Source organism: Notamacropus eugenii, chromosome 5, assembly GCF_028372415.1.
Source record: "Notamacropus eugenii isolate mMacEug1 chromosome 5, mMacEug1.pri_v2, whole genome shotgun sequence".
NCBI classification, from domain to species: domain Eukaryota; kingdom Metazoa; phylum Chordata; class Mammalia; order Diprotodontia; family Macropodidae; genus Notamacropus; species Notamacropus eugenii.
Genome location: NC_092876.1, coordinates 399,352,908 through 399,379,055, shown reverse-complemented (window position 1 = coordinate 399,379,055; position 26,148 = coordinate 399,352,908). Strand labels below are relative to the sequence as shown.

Sequence of the window (26,148 nt, the reverse complement as noted above, 5' to 3'; positions counted from 1 at the left end):
GACATTAAAGAGGGGCCCATTCGTTGGGGAATGGTTGAAAAAAATGTGTTATGTGAATGTTTAGCATAAGAAATGATCAAGATGATGGTTTCAGAGAAACATGAGAAGACTAGTACAAAATAATGCAGAATGAGCAGAACTGGGGGAACAATTTATTTAACAACATTGTAAAGATAAACAGCTTTGAGACACTTAACTTTAATCAATGTAATGACCAACTGTGGTTTCACAGGACTGATAAGGCACTCTGTCCATCTTCTGAGAGAGAGGAGATTGCCTCATGGCACTGCATGAGACATTTATATATTTTGGACATGGCCAACGTAAGAATTTGTTTTGCTTGAATCTGTGTATTTGTTACAAAAATTTTGTTTTGTTTTTTTCAATGTCTGTTGAGTGAGAGAAAATAGATTTTTTTGTTTACTGAAAAAAATTAAATTAAAAATGTCCCTCCTAGAAACAACTAAGTTATACAGTAAACAGAGCTCTGGGCCTAGAGTCAAGAAGCCTTGGGTTCAAATTTGGCTTCACTCATTTACTGACTTTGTGACCTGGGGCAAGTCACTTAACTTCTATCTATTTCAGTTTCCTTATCTATAAAATGGGGGTGATAATAGCATCTGCTTCCCAGGATTGTTGTGGGAATCAAATGAGATATTATCTGGGGGCAGCCACACAGATTTTTACTGGTTCACAAAAACCATAGTAGATGTGGAAGAAAAAAATGAGAGTTTTATTCTGATTTTTCAGTCAAGTCATTTTGGTTAATTTGGTACAAATAATTCTTTTTTTCCCCAAGTCTTCCTTAAATATTTATTTATGATCTTTTAATTACATGATCACAGATTTAGAGCTAAAAGGGACTTTGGAGATCATCTAGTCCAACTTCCCATTTTTTAAAAAATTATTTTATTTGTTTTCAGTGTTCTACAATCACTCCCACATATCTTAAATTTTTTCCCTCCCACTCCCTCTCCACTCCCTCCCCGAGATGGCATGCCATCTTATATAGGTTCTACATATACGTTCCTATTAAGTACATTTTCATTTTAGTCATGTTGAATAGAAGAATTAAAATGAATGGCAGAAACCATAAAACAAAACAAAACATAATACAAAAGTAAATGGTCTGCTTCATTCTGTGATCCAATTCCATACTTCTTTCTCTGGATGTGGAAGGAGTTTTGCCTCAAAAGTCCATTGGGAAATTTTTAGGTCCTTGCTTTGCTATAAAGGACTAAGTCTACCAGAAAAATTCCTCACACACTGTGGTTGTTGCTGTGTACAAAGTTCTCCTGGTTCTGCTCCTTTCACTCAGCATCAGTTCATATAAGTCTTTCCAGGACTCTCTGAAGTCTTCCTGTTACTCATTTCTTATAGCACAGCAGTACTCCATTATATTCATATACGACAACTTTTAAATCTCCATCTCTTGTACTCATTAAATTCATAAAAAGTCCTTCTAAAATTTCTTTGCATTTCTTTCCAACATTTAACTCCTGTTTCCAGAATAGTTGAGTCACTTCACAAGTACACTAAATCACTGTTGGTGGCCTGTACCCCTATAATCCTTTAAACACTTGTCTTTTTCTTTATTTGTCATCATAGACTATGCAATGGAAATGAAGTGGAATCTTAGATGGTTGTTGATTGCTTGTTTTTCTTCTTTTGAGAACTGACTATTCATCCCTTTGAGCATTTATCTATTGAGGAATGACTTTTATTCCTACAGATTTGTATCAATTTCATACATATCTGGGATATCAGACCTTTTTGAGAGAAATTTGTTGTAAAGTTTTTTTTTCTCTAATTCTCTTATAATTGCATTGATTTTTGAGTTTTACAAAAACTTTTTAATTTTACATTGTACTACTGTCCATTTTTTCTTTTATGATCACCTCTATGAGAGATAGTGGAACATAGAAGGGCTGGGAATGCTATAAATAAGGCTATACCTTATTCTTTGTCTATAGTTGTAAAAATCCCTATTTAGTTCCCTAATTTGTTTATGATATGACCTTTTATATTTTAAGTTACATATGCATTGGAAACTCCTTGTGGTAGAAGGTATAAGACTTTAAGCCTAATTTCTGCCAGTTTTCCCAGAGAGTCCTTACACCATAGTCATTTACCCTAGTTTTGTTGAACAATGTGGTCATTGGCTTCTGTAGCTTGTATACCTCATTCATACCACCAGTCTACTTTTCCCATTACTGCTTGATAGTATGGTTTGAGATATGGTTACTGCTAGACAACCTTCCTTCCAACTTTTCCCCCATGATTTCCCCTGAGATTCTTGACCTTTTATTCCTCCTGATGAATTGTTACTGCTTTTTCTAGTTCAGTAGATTAACCCTTTGCTGGATTAATTTGTATGACATTGAATATGCAAATAAATTATGTAAAAATATTATTTTAATTTTATAACTACCGCCCCACCATGAGCTACTGCATCTTAGACGCCCTTGCCATACTGTTATGCCTTGAGGGACCTAGTGATCCCCTTGTTTGCCTATCCAGGTGAGGGGCATCCCCTGGTGGGGAAAAAGAACTCTTTTCTGGCTGTTGCCTTGCTAGTATGGTTGGGAGTCCCCTTGGAATCGGCCTAGAAGCTCTACATTTTGACAAGAATGTTTCTCATATTTTCAATTTAGTTTCAGGAAATGACCATTGGATTCTTTCTAATTTTCTTTTTACTTTCTGGTTCTCAAAAATCTGGATAGTTTTCCTTTATGATTTCTTAAATTTTGATATCCAGAGATTTTTTGGTTATGGTTTTCAGGGAATCCATTGATTTTTAAATTATCTTTCCTTGATCTTTTCCCCAGTTTATTTGTTTTTGATAGCTACCTTGCACGTTCTTCTGATTTTTTTTCAGTCATAACCTTGTTCTAACTTTTTTTGTTACCTCACTGAATCATTCACTACTGTTTCCTTCATTTTCTTTTTTAGGGAGTTTACTACTTGGGTGAAATGTCATACTTTCTATTCTACCTTGTTATTATTCAGGATTCTAGGAACATTAATTTAGAGATGAAGGAATCCAACTCCTTCATTTTAGATATGAATAAACTAAGTCATCAGGAGCTTTAATGACTTCTCCAGGGTCACATAGCTAGTTATTTTCCAAGGTCCAGTCTCCAAGAACAGTTCCCTGTCCACTTAACCATCTATTTTTTTTCCTCAGCAGTTCTAATTCAATTTTTGATCTTTTACTCAATTTCTTCCATGTATACTTGTAACCCCTGTGGATAAAATGCTTTCCCTCAAATTTCTATAAGTATTTATTGTAGAGTTACTCTTTTCTTCTGGGTTTATCTCTTAGGCTTCTCTCAATACATAATATTTCTTCATCTTATTAGTTTTCTTCTATTAAGTCATAACGTCAGCCTCAGTTCCTAGATCCAGACTTTGTACTAGGGTCAAGTTCTGCCTTCTCTTGAAGTTTTGAATGAATTGTCTTGGCCTTGATCTTGTCCCCTCTGCAATCTAAATGCCACGCTCTCAGTTACTATTATGCCATGATTCTGGATGGGGGACTAGTTCCTCCCTCTGTTCCTCTTCCTCCTTGTGCCCAGAGCTGGGACTAGGCTCCATCCATTGCTGCCTCAATTGCTAGCTTCTTCCTCTCATCTTTTGATCACCCAATGTAGGCACTAGCCTCAGTCCCACCTCCATCTATTCATACAACTCCTAACTTAGAGTTGACTTTTAATCTATTGCTCCAGCTATGACCGGGCCTCACCATGTATCAGAGATCACACTGACTTCTCTCTCTCTTCTTGAGCCTCTCGTGTAACCACTGAATATTAGAAATCATGATGGATTCAGGAATCCTTTGAGAGCCTCCCATTATAGGTTGCCAGTGTACCACACCATCTCCCTCTACCTTGGAGCTGTTTTTTTCTCCTGCCATAGCCCTGACATGACTCCAGAAGTTTACACTAGCTGTGGGACTCTTGAAGGGTATCCTGCACAGACTCGTGTCCCCATCTTCTTGTGCAGTGGAGATCTACCAGAGACTGCCTTTGTTTCCTGCTGTGCTTCTTAAAGTCCAGGGCCAAGATCTCACAGATTCCAGGCTGTGTTTAACAGCGATCACATTTATCAAGTTGCCTGCCTAGACCCCACTTATTATTTTCCGGCTTCTGGCCATCTTTTTGTGCAGTGTTGGTTGGGGTGGAGGACCTTCCTGGTATTTCCCTTTAGTTTTATTGATTTAGTTTTGCTTCATCAACTACTTTTAAAAATATTTTCTGGGAAGCTTCTTAGAGCAACCAAGTTTGGCCATAACTTTTTATGATTACCGGAAGCTCCAATCTGTCAGGGCACTTCTACGAGAATTCATCAGTAGTAGTTTGGTGAGCTGCAATTTCAAAAGCCAACTGCAAACCATCTAACAAAGCTGCTTACAAAAACACTATTCTAAATATAGGCTCCTACACAAGTGAGTTGTAGCCTTTCCTTTCCAAAATTTTCTGCAATCATGTAGAACACCACAAGCATAGCAAGAATCTTTGTAAAATATGGTGGGTTTTCTTTTCTTTTTTCAAATTTATTTATTTGTTTTCAATTTTCAACAGTCATTTCTATAAGTTTTAAATTTTCTCACCATCCTTCCCCTCCCCCTCCCCAAGATGACATGTATTTTATATGGGCTATACACATACATTCTTATTAAACATATTTTTTCCACATCCAGGAAAAGAACTGTGGAATTCGATCACAGAATGAAGCAGATTATTTTCTTTTGTATTATGTTTTGGTTTGTTTTATGATTTCTCCCATTTGTTTTAATTCTTCTATGCAACATGACTAAGGTCAAAATGTATTTAATAGGAATGTTTGTGTAGAACCTATATAAAACTGTATGCCATCTCAGGGAGGGAGTGGGGAGGGAAGGAGGGAAGGGGGGAAAGGAGGGGAAAAAAATCTAAGATATATGGAAGTGATTGTAGAACACTGAAAACAAATAAAATTAAATTAAAAAAATTAAAAAAACATTTTCACATTAGTCATGTTGCATAGAAGAAATAAAAAAGAATAGGAGAAAGCATGAGTAAAACTAAACAAAACCAAACATAACAAAAGAGAAAATAGTCTGCTTCATTCTATGTTCCAACTCCATAGTTCTTTCTCTGGGTATGGATGGCATTTTGCATCATGAGTCCTTTGGAAATGTTTTAGGTCCTTGTGGCAGATTTTCTTGAGGCTAAGGTACAGGCTGTGGTGAATGCAGCCAATTCAGTAGTCTGAGCAGGGAATACATTTAGCAATAGACTACTTTCTAGTATTTCATACAAAGTGTGAATAGCATACCCAGAGTAGAAGGGTCTGGTTCTGTCTAGTCAAGTCAAGTCAACAAAGGTTTTAAAAGCACTTGCTATGTGCCAGGTGCTGGGCTATGTGTTGAGGATAGAAAAAAAAGTCAGAAACAATCCCAACTGAAAGAGTTCAAAATCTAATGGGGAAAATGACTTGCAAACAACTCTGTACAAGTAATGTAGAAAAAGGATAATTGGAGAGTGTCTTCTAAGGTTAAGGAAAACCTGGAAAGGCTTTTGCAGAGGGCAGGACTTAAACTAAGACTGAGAGAAGCCAGGGAAGCAAGGAAGTAGAGAGGAAGAGGATAGATAGGCAAGTTAAGTACAAGACATACGGTCAATGTGGTATCACCTGCTCATAACATGATATCCAGCCAATAGCTATGTGACCCTGGGCAAGTCACTTAAACCTCTGTTTGACTCACTTTCCTCAACTATAAAATCAGGATAGTAGCACTTACAGGGTTTTTCTGAGAATCAAAATATTTGTTAAGAAAATATTTGTAAAGCACTTAGTACAGTGCATGGCACATAGTAAGCATTATATAAATGTTCTCATTATTATTGTCAGGCGCTGGAAAAATGTGGGATATTAATCTTTTTTTAAAGGGTGATGGCAGCAGCAGAATGGGAAACAACAATAGTGAGTGTTGAGAAATATGAGCTTCTGAAACCTCAACAAATGGGGCATCTGCCACCAATGATCAGAGTCTTGGGAGGAGGACCAAAACACATAATCACTGGCTAATCCAGAATAGGTTAGATCTCACTTAAGATTTGTCTCTGTATTTCTAGTTTATATCAAGTATTACTTCTTCCTTCTCATGCAATATAAGGTAAAGGGTCTGGAAAGTTATATTATCCTAAAGCTGGTTAACAGTTGTAAAGGTAGACTTACTCTCAGGGTACCAAGATTAAAGTGTTAAACTTAAATATCTCTAAAAGTTTAACAACTGAGGCACAGGCCAATGCCCTTGGCAGTAGTTTGCCATGTAGGACACAGTGCTTGGGCAAGAGACTCTATGAATTGCCTCAATCAATGAGAAAGAGAGGTGGGGAGTCAAGGATAAGAAACAGATGCAAGGAAGGCATCTTCTGGGGATAGGGAGGCAAGAAAAATATTCAGCTATGTGCTCATCAAGGATTGTGTGGTTGAGGAACGTAGGTCATTTAGCTCTTTTCTTTGATATCTGTGAAAAGAGGGAAGAGAATTCAACGTGGATTTGTGCCACTCTTGTTCAAGTATACTGGATAGTAGGTTTATAGGCAGATGCTAGCTCTCAGGGTGAATAGGGATAGATAAAAATGCAATGTATAGATTAGCAACTGTGAAATAATAGACATTATAAGTAGCAGGATTAGGAACTACTGGGAAAGTAGGCAAAAACCACAAAATTCAAAATTGTTTCAATTCTTAAGCAATAAAACATCCTTGCCAGGTGTCTTAACTGTCAAAATAGGATATTGCAGGAGCCAATGGTTGAAACAATATCTTTTTTCAGAAAGGAAGTAATCACTTGCCTGTTATCTCCTTTTTCTTCAGTCACTAGAGTATACTGGGGCTTGATTGGGTTCAGTTGAATTCAACTGGCTAAGCCATTAAACTTTACCCTGCATCATTTGCCTGTTGGTGCCATAGGTAAGGTAAAACTTGCTTAAGAATACGTACTGAGGCTCAAGTTGAGAACTCCAAAAGAGTTGGGAGAACAGACTCTGTTTCCTTTGGGAACTTTAAGAGAGACTCCATACAGGATATAATTGATTATGCCACCTAACTTGCTGTTAATTCAATTTTGTTTAAATTAACCAAAATCTTCCTTCCCTCCCTCCCCTCCCCCTCATTGAAATCACAAATGTCTAGTCAAATTAAAAAAAAAAAAAGAAATTCTTTCACTGTCCATTTCCTGCCATACCCACCCCCAAAACATGTTTCAGTATGCACCCTGAATCTATCCCCTCTCGGTCAGGCAGTTAATAGCATGTTTCATCAAGTCCTGGATGCTCATTACATTGATCAAAGTTTTTAAGTTTTTTAGGATCTTTTGCTTTTACAGTATTGTTGTTGCATAAATTATTTTTTAGGTTCTACTCACCTCACTCCTGTTCTACTTCACTTCACCCCTGTTCAACTTCAGTCCACTCCTATTTTACTTCACTTATTCCTTGTCTTTCATAAGTTTCTATTCTATCTAATTCATATACCATAATTTGTTCAACCATTCATCAAATGATGGGTATTCCCTCAAGTTTCCAGTTCTTTGCCACCACAAAAAGAGCTGTCATGCATATTTTTTGGCATTTATAGGTTCTTTTCCTCTTTCTTTGATCTCTTTGGGGTATGTTGTGTCACTACATAAAATTAAGTTAGCAACTTTTGAGGTATAGTTCCAAATTGCTTTCCAGAATGGCTGCACCAATTCACACTCCACCAGCAGGGCACTAGTGTCACTTTTTTTTTTCCTACAGCCTCACCCGTATTTGTCATATTTCTTTGTAATATTCCTTTTTCTATCAACTTTGCCAATCTGATGGGTATAAATAGAATTTCAGAATTGTTTTAATCTGTATTTGTCTAATTATTAGTGGTTTAGAGCATTTTTTCATATTGCTTTTCATAGCTTGGATTTCTTCCTCTGAAAGCTGTCTATTCATATCCTTTGACCATTTATCAGTTAGGGAGCTTGTGCCCCTTAATTTATAAAAGAGGTCTCTGCCTAATATGGAAGACAGGACAAAGTAAGGAAGTATACTGATTAGCAACAGGTCCTTTGGTAATTGAAAGAGACTCAGTAATGGGACAATTAATTATGTAATCAGTAACATAGATGACTTTCACAGCAGGATTAGAAAGAAAAAAGTCTCAAGACCCTGGGGGTAGAATAGCTTGTTTCTAGGTGTCAATAGACACCAGTTCTTTACAAAGACAAAGAAAGTTACCCATACTGTATTGCTTTGAAACCTTGGTATTCAAAGCCTTTGCTTAATGGAACAATTAATTATCTGATCTATTTTTTTCTAGATTAAATGATCCTTGAGGAAACTTTACTCTGAATATATCTAGTATACTAGTTCTGTTTATGTAAGATTTTGCAAGTTTTGTGTCTATAGTGGGTATTCCCACAGGCAGTCCCAAAAGTCTTAGTGTAATTTTAAACTCTTGAAGCTTAAAACTGCACAAAGACTTGAGACATCAGTATAATGTTCAGGTTTTCCTTTATGAAATTCACAGCCTTGGAGATTTAAAAAAAATTTTTTTAAGGCAGATTCTCAGCTTTGGATGCTCTGTTTCCAATTTTTTCTCCTTTCTCAGAAGAACTTTAATGCACCACTTTTAGTTGCATCTAACCCACTTCCTAGACAATTAATCTGTTCATAAACAATAGATTCTTATACGTTACACAAGGAACCAACAAATTGTGGGATGGAAAATGTTGAATTTTCCACTCATTTGCCAGTTGGGGCACCATAACAGATGGCCATGGGCTTAATAGTATTCCTGGGGAAACTGGGAGTTGTGGGATTCACAGTGTAACTCAAGAGTACCTCAAAGTGGGTTTAACCAACCAAGCTGCAAATGATTGGATCTTATGACTCTTCATGATGAGCAAGGCTCCCTGGAAATTTAACTCTACAATCCCTCTCAAAGACTTCAAAAGATCCCTTAGCTCTTACTGATTTGGATGACTTTTACCAAGTCACTGAACTAAGAACTGTGGAAGAAATGGTATTTGACTCTTATTTTTGGTTCAAAAGTCTTTCAGTCATCTTTATTGACTAAATACAAGCAAGTGCTCCTAAAATTTGTTAGCCAAATGAGCAAATAGAGTGTTCCTGTATGAATAACGAAAACTGAATTTCAGCTTTGTTCATTAAATCATTATAGTGTGAAATGAAGAAGTAAATCAATGACAGCTCATTAGATTACAGATGATGAATATAATTAGCATCACATAAGAGACTTAATCTTAACTGTGCAATTTTCAGATTCAGTTTCATAATACAATCTTGTATCCTTTTCATACAGTAATAATCAATTTTAGAGAAGACTAGTACAGCGATAAATTATATCATGGGTAAGCACCTGGTCATCAATTTGGCCTGAAATCTTTTAAATTTTCTTGTAGACTTGATTTTTGGCTCTGATAGAATAAGTAAAAAGAGCTCCCAGAGTCTTTTTTGCTTCACATGGAAAAAGGAGCAAAAGATCCCTTCCACTTTGGCATAACTCAGAGCTCTGGGAGTGTCATTTGGGGTTCTCATAATTTGCAATAGTTTAAAGGTTTGAGAGAGAGAGAGAGAGAGAGACAGAGACAGAGAGAGAGAGAGAGAGAGAGAGAGAGAGAGAGAGAGAGAGATGTGGTGGAAAGACTGCTAGCACGTGAACCTGGAGCTTTATATTCCATTTCTGTTGTGGCCACTACCTGTCTATATAACTTTAAACAAATCTATGATCTCTGAAGTTTCATCCAGGTCTTACATTTGATAAATCTGATTTGCATTTTCTTCCTTAAGTCTTCCCTAGAAATGGTAGTGACAGAGAATAGGAAGGAGCTCTACGATTTGTGGGGCAGCTAGGTGATGCTACATCCAGGAAGACTCCTTTTCCTGAGTTCAGATCTGGCCTTAGACATTTACTAGCTGGGCAAGTCACTTTACCCATTTTGCTTCAGTTTCCTCAACTGTGAAATGAGCTGGAGAAGGAAATAGCAAACCACTCCAAGAAATTTGCCAAGATCACAAAGAGTTGATCATGAGCAACAGCAACTACCATTTACTCTATATGCTAGAGCAGACAACCCATATATAGTGCCTTGTATCTTCTGCTACCAGCTTCCTGAAATTTCAACCAAAATACTTGAAATCTCCTTGTTATTTCAAAGAACATGTCCTATCTTAGACTGTCCTCTTAGTGTTTCATGTGTGTCTTATTTTCCCAATTAGAATGTGCATTCTTTGTGAGCAGATTCCTTGTGAGTCTTATTCTTCTTTTGTATTTCCCATGGTTCCAGTGCCTTAGCAAAGTGCAAGCATTTATTACACGCTTGCTGATTAAATATGAAAATAAGAACATCTGTTTTTTTTAGTAAGAGCTCACGGAAGTTAGGTTAACAAAAATTAAGAAAATGGTTCTGTTGGTCAGAGCACATAGTAGGTGCTTAATAAATGCTTGTTGAAATGAATCATTCTACACATAATATTTAACAAATATTTGTTTAAAGAATGAATGAATTTCCTGGAGCCCCCAGCTAAAAACTAGGAGGTACAGAAGTAGAAACAGAATTTAGTGTAATACATATTAAATTTGATGCTCTAAAGCAGGAGTCGGAATGCTTGTATAAGCTAAGAATAGTTTTTACATTTGTAAATAAAATTTTATTGTTTCTAAATGTAAAAACCATTCTTATTTCCTAGCAGTAGCCCAGATTTGGTGAAAACTATTTTTTATCCTACCACCACTCCCCAAAGGACTAGGTATTCATATGTATGGTATCCACTAGAGAAGGTACCTCCTTCTTTATAAAGTTCTCCTAAAATATAGAGGGGTGTCCACCTCTAAATAGAAAGGTAATACACTCAGAATGCAGATTGAGACTTTTTTTTTTTTAGTGGGGAGGGGAGAAACAAGGCCATTGTGGGAATTTATTTTGCTTCACTATATGTTTGCAACAGGGGTTTTGTTTTTCATTCTTTCTCTGTAGGGGATGGTGGGAGGGAAAGAAGAACTTTTTTGTTGATTAAAAAAAAATTGAATTTAAAAAATAATAGTAAAATGTAGGGGAGATGCTAGGTTATATATATACACCCATGCTTCAAATCCTTTGCAATTAAATATTGTTCATGATATTAGGAATGTTTCTATGGAAGATATTAAGGCAGTCCTCATTATTTCCCCAGTGACATGATCATTTTTCTTTCGTTTTGTTTGCTGTTTCATCATAGGTATTCCGGAAGGACCTCATCAGTGCCATGAAACTCCCAGATTCACATCATGTTAACCCAGATGAATATTACCTCTTTGCGGATACCTGGAAAGAAGAATGGGAAAAGGGTGTTCAGGTACCAGCCAGTCCAGACACTATTCCACAGCCTTCTCTCAGGTATTTGCATGCTTGCACATTTAACTAGGGTGTAGTAGCTTTTGTGTCTGTCTAAGGGCACGTTGCTCTGAGGACGTAAAGCTTTTTGCCATTTTAAATAGTCCAAATTTCAGACTGGTGAAATGTAAGTTGAAATGTTTCTGTTTCCTATAGAAATTATTCCTCTTTAACATTAACATCCATCCTTACATTTGTATTTTTTAAGCAACTCTTGAAGCGACTAGGTGGCACAGTAGATAGAGTGCTAGGTTTGGAGTCAAGAAGACCTGAGTTCAAATCCAGCCTCAGATGCTTACTGACAATGGGACCCTGAACATGTCACTTAATCTGTTTGCCTTAGCTTCATTAACTGTGAAATAATAACAACAGATAGCTTGCAGGGTTATTGTTAGAATCAAATGAGATAATAGTTGTAAAGCACTTAATGTGATTCCTGATGCATTGGTGGTACTGTATAAATATTTATGTCCCTCACCTCCCCCTTCTTAAAACAATGTTTATATAATATTTGTTAGTAAATATATGAACTTCTTGATAGTTAATTTGTCTTGTTATTCTTTTTTTTTGTTTTTCCCCTTCTGTTGAAGGAAAATAAATTGAGATAAAACAATAAGAATTATGCTATAAGACATAGTCCTACTGTGTAATGTTCCAAAATTTTGTGGAAGATCATCATGATTCTGTCAGCCAGTATAGTGTTGGTTTTCTTGTAGCTTTGAGCATAGAGAAAGAATTAACAGTATCTTAAGAATCTGTAAGAAGGGTAGCACTATAAACAGTAAAGCTGTTAATTCTTTCCTTAAGGCCTAATCTAAACTAAAGGATTTAAGCTTCATGTTTGGAAAATCTAGATTTTCAAAATTCACAGGTCTAGCTCCTAGCTTGCCCAGCACATCGTCTTCAATTCATAAAAGTCAAACTTAGCTTTGTAATTTTTTTTCTTAGGCTTTGGAACAAGGCTTTAAAATGGTAGGATGTCACATGAAAGTTCCATTCAGATACTGTAAGAGATGGAGAACTGACTTTTGTGTCCTTGTCCAGACTTCTGGAACCTACAGAGAGTTGAAGTTAATCTTTCTGGGGTGATTCACAAAGCCAGTCTTATTTATTTAAGCTTATATTGTAAGCTAGTTCACAGCGTCTGGAGACTGGTCTGAAGTTGTTAGTAGCTATTTGAGAATAAGGACAACTAAGTTTGAATTTGCCTAGTGGCATTGCCATCAAAGAAACTAGCAGTTATACACATGAAAGAATGCAGAGGTCCATTAAACAAGATTACCATTAGGTAAAACAAATAATGTTTGTGCCATCACTCAGTACTTATGTAGTATTGTGGAAGTAACATCTTCACCTTAAGGGTTTTGAGACTAATTTCATAGGCTATTGCTTCCACATTTAAACTTGGTGATATTTTGATGGTCTAGTTACATTTCACTGAGGTCATCATGTTGCATAATTGTATACTTGAGGCATCAATGATTCCTGTAAACATTTTTTTCCCTAATGTCTACATTGCTGCCAAGCAATTTTTTTCCTTCTCTGTATTGCCAGTCTGTGCTCCCAGGATCTCAATAATGGGTATGTGTGTGTTGCCTGAGCTGTATGGAAGATGTGCAGGGATCAGGAAAGAAAGCATGTGTGTGTTCTAATAGAAACCTGGACTCACGCCTAGCAATGAGAACGAAAAAGCCAAGACTTGGCTGGCAAGAAGGGAAAGGCTCAGGGTGCAAGCAACTTTCCAATTAAAACAATACTTGTTTGGAGTAAACATCAGTGTAACTGTGGGGTCAGGAAAGGGAAGGAATTCTGGATGCTGGCCAGAAGGAAACTTGTATTGGCTACAGCCATTATGGAAGTAGCAAGAGGAAAAAAAATGCAAGGTGAGCAAAAAGGACAAAACACAGAAATAATAAAGTTCCAAGGGGTGAGGGAGAGAGAAAGACAGAGATAGGCAGAGACACAGAGAAAAAAGAGAAGAAAGGGGAGAGGGAGGCAGTGAGAGGATGGAGACAGGAACAGGAAAGAGAGGAAAAAAAGAGAGGTGAAAAGCATAATAGGGCACACAAATAAGTAGAGGAGAGGGTCAGGTGATAGGTGGTGACTGAAAGAATAAACAAATAAATAACATGGGTGAAAGAATGTGGAAGTGGAAGATTCTGGGTCCATAAATGGGTATAAGCATATTACCTAATATATCCAGTTTTCTCTCTTTACTTAGACAGAGCATTGTAAACTCTTGAAAATGTGCTTTTAGTTTTTAGAGAATGAATACCTTAGGGGACAAAAAGAATTCTTCTTGACCAGACAATAGCATTAAAAAATGTCCATTTCAAGTTATTACATGGATATGCCTTAAAGACATCTTGAGCATATTGGAAACCCTACCCAACACACCTAGGGAAGCAGCATGGTATAATGAAAAGAATGCTGGACTGAGGATCAGACAACCTCCTAGGCTCTAATCCTGGCAGTGATGGCCATCAGAATATCTGAGTTTGAGTCCCAACTCTGACAGTTACTAGCTGAGTGATCCTGAGGAAATCATTTTATCTTGCTGTGCCTCCGTTTCTTATTGGTAGAAGAGTAACAACAGTAATAATAATACCTTCTGTAGCTGTCTCACAGATATTATTATGAGGATAAAATGTGAAACATGAAAATGCTTTGAAAAACAGTGACATACAAATATTAATATGGTATTAGAATTATTGTTATTTAGAACTTTCATGTCCATATTTTTTCCATATTCAGATGCCATTCTAACAATGTATAATTGCTTAGTCCCTGTAATACAACAAAACAATCTTGGACCAGAAGACATGCATATGTATATACATATGTACATGCATGCATACATACATGCCTTTGCACACACATTTTGGCACCATCAGTGCAAGTATGTCTTTTTATATTGGTCTACGTTTCTGTGATGTGCCTTAAGCTACAAACTTTAGAAGGCAAGTATTGTATCTGTTTAAGTTGTTTTTATAATGTCATATATAAGTGGTTTCTAAATAATTTAGATAATAACAAGTCAAGTGCTAGTGCACCTAAGGGAATTATACGCTAGGAAATTTATGGTTATTGACAACTCCATGAGTAACATGTCTAAGTGCCCTGGCGATTCCTAAGATATCCATAGTGCACAGATGCTAACATAGCACAGTTCCATCTATTATGTTGATCCACCTCTCCTGCACATTATTAGACCCAGTAAAATGTAACTATTTGCCAACGTCTTTTGTAAATATTCTTTCTTTAAAAAACTCACTTCCTTCAGGCCATCCGATTTTCTTAAAAAACTTCTTATTGATGAAGGTGTGCATTTTTTGAAAATTGCCCTTCCCTCCCAAAGTAAGAATCCATGTTTTTTAGTCATTTTTTCCTCTAAAACTTTGTTCTTGCTATAAAATGTAGGTTCTCTTTTTAAAAGACAGGCACAATGATGTTTTTTATATAAACAGCATGTCACTACTACCTTTTAATTTTGAAAAAGAAAAAGTATGGAAAGAGGATGGATTTAAAGTCCACTACATTTTTTAAAAAGAAAAATAGCATCCATCACCAGAGTGATTACTTTAGTTTTTTTGTTTTCAATTAATCACTAAATAGAAAAGTCAGCAATTCAGAATTTGAGGCTGAAGACATCTACTTTTATATCCTCACCCAATATGATGAAATGTTCACTTTAAGAATTTATTTCTTCTCATCTTTCTAGGAAGCATGGATCGTTATGCATTTAAAATATGATTTTAAATTTATTTTAATCTTGCCTTCAAAAATCTTTAATGAGGCAGGGTCAAGAGTAGTTGATTATAGAGAATGAAAAATAGCATTGCAAACTAAAGAACAGTTGAAAACTGCGTTGTTTTATTTTGGTCTCTTCCAGTTAACCTGGACAAAATGCAAATTTGAGTTTGAACATTTCTTAGATTATGCTTTCTACCAGTGATTGTCCCATTTCTACTGGGAAAATATGACAAAATTAAAATCTGGTAGAGGGGGTGGTGATTGATAGCAAGTGTGATACATTATTTTAAGAGTTCTACAAAATGTCAGGAAAAGAATCCTTGTGCTCTAATAGTGAATCATTGTTGCTGCCGCTGCTTATTAGTAGTATTCCTATTTTGACTTGTTCCGATTGGATTGAGAGTGGATCAAAGTTTATAAAAGATTTTACAGTATTTTCTAATTGTCACTCCTCTTAAAGGGAAGTTTGGCATGTTTTAGTTTCATTTTTCAGGAAATAGTTCCTATTTATTTTCACTTGACACAAAGGCTTTCTCATTAAGTATCTTCCATTTCATGGCCCCTTTATTTGCTGCTTTACAAAATGGTGAAGTAAATTTGAACAGCAGAACCTCTGGTTTCTTTAGGAACTGAAACCTGCTCCCCATTTCTCATAATGAAAGACAAAGATAAGTTGGAGGAAGGGGGGAAAGTAAACTAAAAAACATGCTCTAGAGTAAACAAATACTCAGAAATTCGTTTTTATGTGCTTTTTTTTTTTTAAGAGTTTTTACCTTAAAGAAATACTTGTCAAACTCATAATTACACATGTATGGGTTCATGGATATTGTGTGAAAAATGCTGTTTTTTCATTAGGGAAACTTTGTAAGACTTTAAAGATAGGAAATTTTATTCTTTTTTTTTCATTGCCCATAACAGAATTTGCATGCTTAATTATCCGTAGAGTTAGATACCAGAAGCTTAAATAATAGGATTATAAGGCTTTCTTTCCTCTATCACCTTAATAGTTTAAAAAATAAATTCCAAAGAATTATGTTTTGGTTAATACATGATTTTTAGTAATATAAATGTATTTATGTAATTCCTATGGCTTATTTTAATCATACATTTTCTGCCCCAGTGTTTATCTATGTGGTAGTCCTTGTTCCACCTAGCTCCAAAGGGCCCATGAATAGATTTCAGAGGCTCTATGAGAGTGCCCTGGGGGGAAATGGCATCTTTAATTTAAAAAATCCCTAACTGAAATTTTGGAATTCCTTCAATTATTTAAAAAAAAAACCAACTCCACCATTATTCTAAGGAGGAGTCATAAGCTTCACTGGGTTGTCAAAGAGGGGTCCTTGACACAAAAAAAGGTCAAGAACCCCTGCTCTACGTAGAGACTTTGTGGGGGACCCTACCTAATTTCTAAGCCTCCTTACACTGTTTCCCTTTACTTAGTTTAGTTGGTACAAAAGAGGATTATGGTGCCTCTGTTGTATTCTTTTATAAGGGCCTTTTATATTCTGCCCATAGCATTGTATACTTAATTGAGAAACCAGCTTAGATAACACTACAGCCTACTTTACAGATTTTATTGTGATTCTCATTGAGATTCTCATTCTCATCTCCAACATTTAGAAAGTCAGTTGACCAATACATGGGGAAAAAACTCATTTGCACTTTTTTTATTTGTTTTATTTTCTAGAAGTTAGTGTGTTCTGGTAATGTTAATTTTATGGAATTTCTTTTGCAAAGGAAGCAAAATATATTAAAATACATTTTTTAAAATATATTTTTAAATACCACATTCATGGCTCCCAGGTAAAAAAATCCCCTCCTCTAAAGACTGCATTCCCTCTTGTGACTTTGAACAAAGTATCTTATTTTTATTAATAATAGTACTTTATTTTTTCCAATTACATGTAAAAACAATTTTCAATGTTCATTTTTGTTGAAAGATTTTGAGTTCCAAATTTTTCTTCCTCTCTTCCCTCCCCCTCTCCAAGACAACAAACACTTTGATATAGGTTATAAATGTCTAAACAATGTCAAGTAGCAAGTTTGGCATACTGTCTTCTGGCTTTGCCTTGAATTTCCAGTTGCTACTCCACTAAGATTCTTATAGAAGTAAAGTTATTGTTTGTTGGTTCTACTTGGAAATAGGCAACACTATGAAGATATATGATCTACATGGAGTCATTATGGCAAATACATATTGTTTACCTTTGACTTAAAAATATTAATCAAAACCTAAGTGAGTTACTTGAAAGGTTGCTTCTTCATAAGATACAGGAGCCAGGAATAATATTTTTATGGTTTATTTTCTATTTACCAACCTAGCCCCTAGAATATCAATGTTAAAAATGCATTCATTTTTAAAGGACTTGCTAAATTGAAAGTACCCCCTTCTTGGGGAAAGATAGTATCATTTCAGTGACTCATTCTTTTTATTGTATGCATACTATGTATGCAATATATTGTATTGTATACATATTATATTGAATTGCATACATTATAAATATTAAATATTAATAATAGATAGAATTTACATAACACTTGCAGGTTTGCAAATAGCTTTATATGTGTTATCTCATTTGATCCTCAGATCACCTTGTGAGGTAGGCGCTGTTATTATCCCTGTTTTAAAGATGAGGAGAATGAGACTTAGAAAGGTTTATATAGCAAACTGGTACACAAGGTTATACACAAGCTTGTATAACAGCTATTAAGAATCTGAGTCAGGTGTCAAACTCAGGTTTTTCCAACTTATTATCTAACATTCTTTCCTTTGCACAAGCCAACTCTGCTGATTTGAAATGTGTATTTATGCGAATAGCTTATTTTGTGTTTTACTTTACATTCACATTATGTTTAGTATATATGATCTTATATGAGCCTCCCAACAACTCTAAAAAACAGGCCCATTTTTTAAAAATAAAGAAATCTGTTTTAAAATTGATTTTGTAACAGAGCTGAGAACCTGAACCAAGGTCTACTGCCTCCAAATCTATTGGTCTTTTCACACAGAATTGATAGTGAAATGGGCTGCTTAAAGTTTAATTTTGTACTGGCAGTGAAAAAAGACCTGATAATTGTAGACCAATAGACATTGCCATTTGTTATTGTTGTTCAGTCATTTTTCAGTCATATTCAACTCTTTGTGATTCCACCTGGGGTTTTCTTGGCAAAGATACTGGAGTGGCTCGCCATTTCCTTCTCCAGCTCATTTTACAGATGAGGAACTGAGGCAAACAGGGTTAAGTGACTTGACCATTGTCATACAACTAGTAAATGTCAGGAAGAGCCTTTCTGACTCCCAGCCCAGAGGTCTATCCACTATGCCACCTAACTGCCCCAGATATCACCATACTCCTGCCTCAAAACTGTAGCATTTCATAATGAGAGAATGCCAGGCTGGATGACTGCTTGTTTTTCCTCACTGCTTAAAATGCAATTGAGACTTTGGGAAAATAGGCAGCCAGTGAGAAATGTATGTGGGTGGTGGGGGTGGGAAACACATATCTGTGGGTTATTCTGTCCTATTTTTAAAAATTACTTGTGAAGAAGATTCCACATTCTCTGGTAGTAACATGTTCTTGTGTCTCTGGAAAGTGAGTCAGTGGCATCAATAAACTTAACGCTAACAGCCCCCCTTTTTTCTTAACCACTTCACCTCAATTGCCTTTGCTTTGGCTGTTGGGAGTTGGAATAAGTGAGAGGAAAGTCTTGTTTGTCTCATAGAGAGAAAATTGTGGGATATTTTACTTTGGTATAAAACTTAGTCTTGGGGCATCTAGGAGATACAATGGATAGAGCACTGGCCTTGGACTTAGGAAGACCTGAGTTCAAATTCAGCCTCAGATACTTGACACTAACTATCTGTGTGACCCTAGGCAAGTCATTTAACCCCAATTGCCTAGCAAAAGAAACAAACAACAACAACAAAAAAAAAAAAAAACCAAACAAGATGGCGGAGTAGAAAGACGCACATATGCTACCTCTGAACCCACTGCCCATAAAATATCTGTAAAAAAAGAACCACCAGCAAATTCTGGAGCGGCAGAAGCCACAGAACAACGGAGCGGAGGAGATTTCTGCTCCAGAGAGCCTGAAAACATCTCACAAAAGGTCCCTCGTGCCCCGGACCCGGAGCAGAGCCCAACCCTGCCTCAGTGGCACAACGCAGAAAGGAGCGGATCTGAGCAGGCTTCAGGGATGGAATCTCCAGCAGCCCCGCAGGTCCCCCACCCACAGGTGACAAGGGTCGGTGAGAGGGTCTCTTCGGCAGGTCGAGAGGGGTGTGGGGTGCCCCCATAACTCAGGCCCCCTCGGGAGGCAGCAGCAGAGGCAGGAGCAGACAGGGGCTCCCCAAGCAGGCAGGAGCCTGGATCCATTGTTGAACGTATCTGCATAAACCCCCTGAGGGAACTGAGCCCGTGAGGCAGCCCTGCCCCCACCTGAGCACCTGAATTTAATCTCACACTGAATAGCAGCCCTGCGCCTGCCAAAGCCCTGAGGCTGGGAAGCAGCATTTGAATCTCAGACCCCAAGTGCTGGCTGGGCGGATCTGGAGGCGAGGTGGGGGTGGAAAGGACACTCAGAAGTCAAGTCACTGGCTGGGAAAATGCCTAGAAAAGGGAAAAAAATAAGACTATAGAAGGTTACTTTCTTGGTGAACAGGCATTTCCTCCCTTCCTTTCTGATGAGGAAGAACAATGCTTACCATCAGGGAAAGACACAGAAGTCAAGGCTTCTGTATCCCAGCCCACTCAATGGGCTCAGGCCATGGAAGAGCTCAAAAAGGATTTTGAAAATCAAGTTAGAGAAGTGGAGGAAAAGCTGGGAAGAGAAATGAGTGACATGCAAGCAAAGCATGAAAAACAAGTAAATACTCTGCTAAAGGAGACCCAAAAAAATGCTGATGAAAATAACACCTTGAAAAATAGGCTAACTCAATTGGCAAAAGAGGTTCAAAAAGCCAATGAGGAGAAGAATGCTTCAAAAAGCAGAATTAGCCAAATGGAAAAGCAGGTTCAAAAGCTCACTGAAGAAAATAGTTCTTTCAAAATTAGAATGGAACAGATGGAGGCTTATGAGAAACCAAGAAATCACAAAACAAAACCAAAAGAATGACAAAATGGAAGATCATGTGAAATATCTCATGGGAAAAACAACTGACCTGGAGAACTGATCCAGGAGAGACAATTTAAAAATTATGGGCCTACCTGAAAGCCAGAATCAAAAAAAGAGCCTAGACATCATCTTTCATGAAATTATCAAGGAAAACTGCCCTGAGATTCTAGAACCAGAGGGCAAAATAAGTATTCAAGGAATCCACAGAACACCACCTGAAAGAGATCCAAAAAGAGAAACTCCTAGGAACATTGTGGCCAAATTCCAGAGTTCCCAGGTCAAGGAGAAAATATTGCAAGCAGCTAGAAAGAAACAATTCAAGTATTGTGGAAATACAATCAGGACAACACAAGATCTAGCAGCTTCTACATTAAGGGATTGAAGGGCGTGGAATAGGATATTCCAGAAGTCAAAGGAACTAGGACTAAAACCAAGAATCACCTACCCAGCAAAACTGAGTATAATACTTCAGGGGAAAAATGGTCTTTCAATGAAATTGAGGGTTTTCAAGCATTCTTGATGAAAAGACCAGAACTGAAAAGAAAATTTGCCTTTCAAACACAAGAATGAAGAGAAGCATGAAAAAGTAAATAGCAAAGAGAAGTCATAAGGGACTTTACTAAAGTTGAACTGTTTACATTCCTACATGGAAAGACAATATTTGTAACTCTTGAAACATTTCAGTATCTGGGTACTGGGTGGGATTACACACACACACATGCACATGCACACGCACACACACGCATAGAGACAGAGTGCACAGAGTAAATTGAAGAGGGTGGGATCATATCTTAAAAAAGTGAAATCAAGCAGTGAGAGAGAAATATATTGGGAGGAGAAAGGGAGAAATGGAATGGGGCAAATTATCTCTCATAAAAGAGGCAAGCAAAAGACTTATTAGTGGGGGGATAAAGAGGGAAGGTGAGAGAAAAACATGAAGTTTACTCTCATCACATTCCACTAAAGGAAGGAATAAAATGCACACTCATTTTGGTATGAAAACCTATCTTAACAGGAAAGTGGGGGATAAGGGGATAAGCAGGGTGGGGGGGATGATGGAAGGGAGGGCATGGGGAGGAGGGAGCAATTTGAGGTCGACACTCATGGGGAGGGACAGGATCAAAAGAGAGAACAGAAGTAATGGGGGGCAGGATAGGATGGAGGGAAATATAATTAGTTCTTACACAACACAACTATTATGGAAGTCATTTGCAAAACTACACAGATTTGGCCTATATTGAATTGCTTGCCTTCCAAAGGGAAGGGGTGGGTAGGGAGGGAGGAAGAGAAGTTGGAACTCAAAGTTATAGGAACAACTGTCGAGTACTGTTCTTGCCACTAGGAAATAAGAAATACAGGTAAAGGGGTATAGAAAGTTATTTGGCCCTACAGGACAAAAGAGAAGGTGGAGACAAGGGCAGAGAGGGATGATAGAAGAGAGGGCAGATTGGCAGACAGGGGCAATTAGAATGTTCGGTGTTTTGGGGTGGGGGGAGGGGACATAAGGGGAGAAAATTTGGAACCCAAAATTTTGTGAAAATGAATGTTAAAAGTTAAATAAATAAATAAAGAAAAAAAAAACAAACCAAACACCTTAGTCTTATCAAGAACTCCTGGCCCTGGATATCATTTATGGAGAGCAGGTGCTGACTACAAGCCTTGCTCTTCCATGTTGTCATGAAAGAAAAGAGTGGTTCATAATATCAGTGAGAAGGCTAATAATTCTTATCTCTGTATTGCTTTAGAGTTTACAAAGCTCTTTCTTCACAATAACCCCATGAAGTAAATAACAGAAGTATAATTATGTCAGTTTTACAGAAGAAACTGAGGCTTGCCCACATTCCCTTCATTGTCTAGTAAGAGTCAGAACCTGGATGATAAAATATAGTTTGAAAGGAACCTCAGAGTCCGCTAGTTCAACCCACACCCAAGCGAGAATGACTTTCTCCAGCATCTCTAAGAAATAAAAAAGACCCCTAGATTTGAAGTCCAAAGACCTGGGTTGAAATCTCTGCTCTGTCATTTATCACCCTTGTGATCTCAAGTCACTTTCTAAGCCTTCACTTTCCACATTTGTAAAATGAAGGACTAGATGAATGATAAAGCTTCTTCTAGATCTCAATCAGTGTTCCTTTGATTATCTAACATCCACTTGAATACCTACAGTAATGAGGAAGTCATTACTCCTCTCTGAAGCAGCCTATTTCATTTTTGGCAACCATCTTTGTTAGGAACTTTTTCCTTCTCTTGATCTGAACTTTCTCTCTAGAGCTTCCACCTTTCAAACCTAGTAATACTTTTTTGGATGGAGCAGAGCAAGTCAAATCCCTCTTCCACATGACATTAATTCATGTATTTAAAGGCACTTCTCTGATCCTCTTAACTGTACTTAGTCTGTAAACTATGTAGACATTCAAGCAGTCAAGAAGCTTTTATTGAAGCTTACCATGTGCTGGACACCATGCTCCATGTGAAATGGTTGGTGCTGGTCCTTGACAGAATAAAGTCTCTCATGGTCCTAGACAAAATCCAGTATATCAGTATTCTTTCTAATTTAAAACTAAACATATTATCTATTATAGATGTAATCTTATTGGGACAGAGTATAATTGGATGATATCACTTCTCTTGTGCTTGACCACATTTAGCTTAAACACTTCACTGGAGGAGTCTGGTTTCTCCATTAAGATGTTATCATCCACTTCCAAATTGTCCTTTTCCAAGACATCTTTCCTATCTACAGGCATGGCTCTTGAGTTATAGCAACTTTACCAAAGTGTGAGGCATAGTAGGAGCCAATGATTCCTTTCACCTGGTCAAGGTAAATTTTGTCTTTCTATATGAGAAGCAAAATGACACAAGAACAAATTACTTTTTAATGGAATACTGTCTGTTTTAGGAGAGGTAGAATAAAACCCTCATTGCATGTGGGCCAGAGGGTCCCTGACTCTGCTGTATAACTTTTTGACAGCCTCTGATACGTATATTTTTAGGATCATCATCTGTCAGTATATGTAACCTTTTATTTGCTAAATCTCATTAATACTCTTCTATTCATCATGTTTAGGGTGGTCTCAGAGAAGGTGAAAGAAGTACTGTATATTCGGCCCAGGAAATACATCCATTGTTCCAGCCAGGAGCCCACAGAACCAGGCTACATCAATATCCTCGAGCTGGCAGAGTCAGTGTGTCGCTATGACTTGGATGACATGGACATTTTCTGGCTTCAAGAACTCAATGAGGAACTCAAAGAAATGGGTAGATGCATCTTATATGGAGTCACTAGCACTGTAATATAAACACAGATTTGTTTTGGCTACACTGGCCTTCATCTCCTTTTTTGCAATGTGGATTGTGTAAATCATGAGAGATAGAGTACCAGAGGGAAAGACTCTTTGATGGCAGTTAAGCTAGAGATCCCTTTAATCGAAGGGATTGTTTCAGCTCTGTGTCTAAATGCAGAGCTTCTACTCAAAAACTTAATTCCCTAAACTCAGTATTACGGCAGAGAACACAGGTAAAAGAGTTAAATCAGAAATTATCAGCCTTAGTTTTATAATACTGTCAGGAATCTTCACCCTCCCCAATTTATCCCCCTCTCCCCCCCACCCCCACCCTCCCATACACTGCTACTTACCTATATGATTTAGGACAATCAGTTAACCTCTCTGGGTTTTTGTTTCCATGGACTAGATTGCTTCTAAGATATGTAAGATATATGCTATATATATGCATATGTATGCCTTACTATGCCTATAGGATATATATATATAGGATATAGTATATAGGATATATACTATAATTCAGAGTGCTTTATAAATTATTTCAAGAAGATCATGAAAATATTTCTTAACATATTTAATCTGAAATTATAACCATGAATTCATTTTAATTTTTAAAATAAGTATACTCCATGGTGTGGGTCAGAGATATAAAATGGGATTAAAATGCTCATAAGACAGAATTCCAAAAAGAATGATTAGAAGTTGTCTAACATGATTAGCTTCATGCATGCACGTGGTACTTACTCTATTTAGACTTGACCCCCATATTTTTTGCAAGGCAATTGGAGGTTAAGTGACATGCTAGTAAGTGTCAAGTGTTTGGGGTCAGTTTTGAATTCAGGTCCTCCTGTGACTCTAGGGCCAGTGCTCTGTCCATTGTGCCACCTAGCTACTCCCTTGACCCCCATTTTAGATAGCATCTAAAGGCCATTGGGATGTCTCTAAAGAGCTGGATATGAGGTGTGAGGGGCAAGGGTGTGGTTAGCTGTGCATGTCTATAAAGACTGATGGTTTTTTAAAGAAGATGATAGGACTCTGTCTATCTGAATGAAAAAGTTTAAATGTCCAACATAGTTATCTTTTTAAATGCATAAATAATTATTCATTTCTTTTTAAAGCTCAGAAATTCAAATAACATGTTAATAGATTTTAATTTGGGGATTATAAAAGAAGTATGTTAGTCTATATCCTAGCTCTGCCTTCACTAGAGTGGAGAGAGGTTTTTATTAGTAGTGATAAGGACAGGACCTAAGATTTCATTGTCATAGGGAACTCCCTGGTGAGAAAAACTCCCTGTATCAACCTAGGTAAACACCTCTACAATTATAGTTTTGAGAGGTTAAGTGATTTATCTGAGGTCACATAGCCAGTAACTGTCAGAGATACTGACATGAATCCAGGTCTTCTCAGCTCCCAGACCAACTCTTTGCCCACTCTGCCATCCTGCCTCTTTTTTGATAACTTCATTCTTTATTGATAACTTGACTAATTTTGACCTTGGCATGATTTCACTTTTTAGTGAGGTTCTCTTTCATACTTTAGCAACTGAAGTGGACACCATAGGTGGGGTCCAAGATAGAACAACCTATATACCAAATCCCACTTTGAAGTTAATATCATCATATTGAGGTTATAGGATGCTTAAGATTTATAGAAATTCAGAATGAATCCCTTCACCAATGCAGATCAAAACCCATCGAAGACTTAATAGATAATTCCTAGGAAGTTACTTCAGTCACAGAGAATGTTAATAACTTACCCAGAATCATACAGCTAGTTAGAGCTAGAATTTGGATATTGGACTTCCTGACCCCAAGCCCAGTATTTCTATATGTGCTATACCTGACTGCCTCTGAAAATGTCATAAATGTTAAAAAAAAAAAAAAGTGAAAAATTTGAGCTTTGTCATGTAATTTAGTCTCAGAATTGGAAATCCAGGATTTTAGGGAATTATGTATGAAAAGTTTTTTTTTTAATGTGCAATTTACTTTATATGCAAAAACAAAATATAAATAAGGCCTGCTCAATTTCCACTTGAGTTAGCAGCTTTTTGGGAGGAGGGGATTCTCATAAATGTTCTGAGAGTAAAAGGATGGCTTATGTGGAATTCTGAAGTTTCTTGGAATGTTTTCTGCTATATGCCAAGTATTATGCTGAAGTAAAGTTGTCTTAGATCTCTGTGTTCTTGTTGTTTGAGAATGAGTCCTAAGTTTAGAATGTGCTAGAGTAAATACACATATACTCCCACATGCTTATTAGCTTTGCTAACAAAGAAAAAATGTGTAGTCTTCAAAAACATCTGCAGTGTGAAACTTAACAGCTGGATTAGTGTGTATAAGGATAAGAACAAACAAAGGTGTTTAGAAAGAACTTGAGGAACAAATGGGGCATACAAAGGAAAAATTGGTATTATTGGCACTTAAAGTTTTGTAAATATGATGTTTTTTATCTTTAGCGTATTTGACTCAAAAGTTAACCCTTAAGGAGAGGCATAAGGGTAGGATGGAAAAATGGTCTCAGAATGAGGAAGGCCTGGTTTGGAATGTTGTCTGACACCTACTGAGGTTCTGACCAAGT

At 36.9% G+C, this 26,148-nt stretch overlaps 1 protein-coding gene across 7 annotated transcripts in view; it reads left to right on the top strand.

Annotated features, from left to right (window-relative positions):
• JADE3 (jade family PHD finger 3) overlaps window positions 1–26,148 on the top strand; it is a 189,133-nt gene that overhangs the window by 132,767 nt on the left and 30,218 nt on the right. For all 7 annotated transcript variants that reach the window (XM_072614543.1, XM_072614539.1, XM_072614541.1 and 4 more), the window contains 2 exons: window positions 11,265–11,422; window positions 23,355–23,545. In XM_072614543.1, the coding sequence (XP_072470644.1) occupies window positions 11,292–11,422; window positions 23,355–23,545 (322 nt within the window). In that variant the 5' untranslated portion in view covers window positions 11,265–11,291. The remainder of the gene's footprint in view (window positions 1–11,264; window positions 11,423–23,354; window positions 23,546–26,148) is intronic.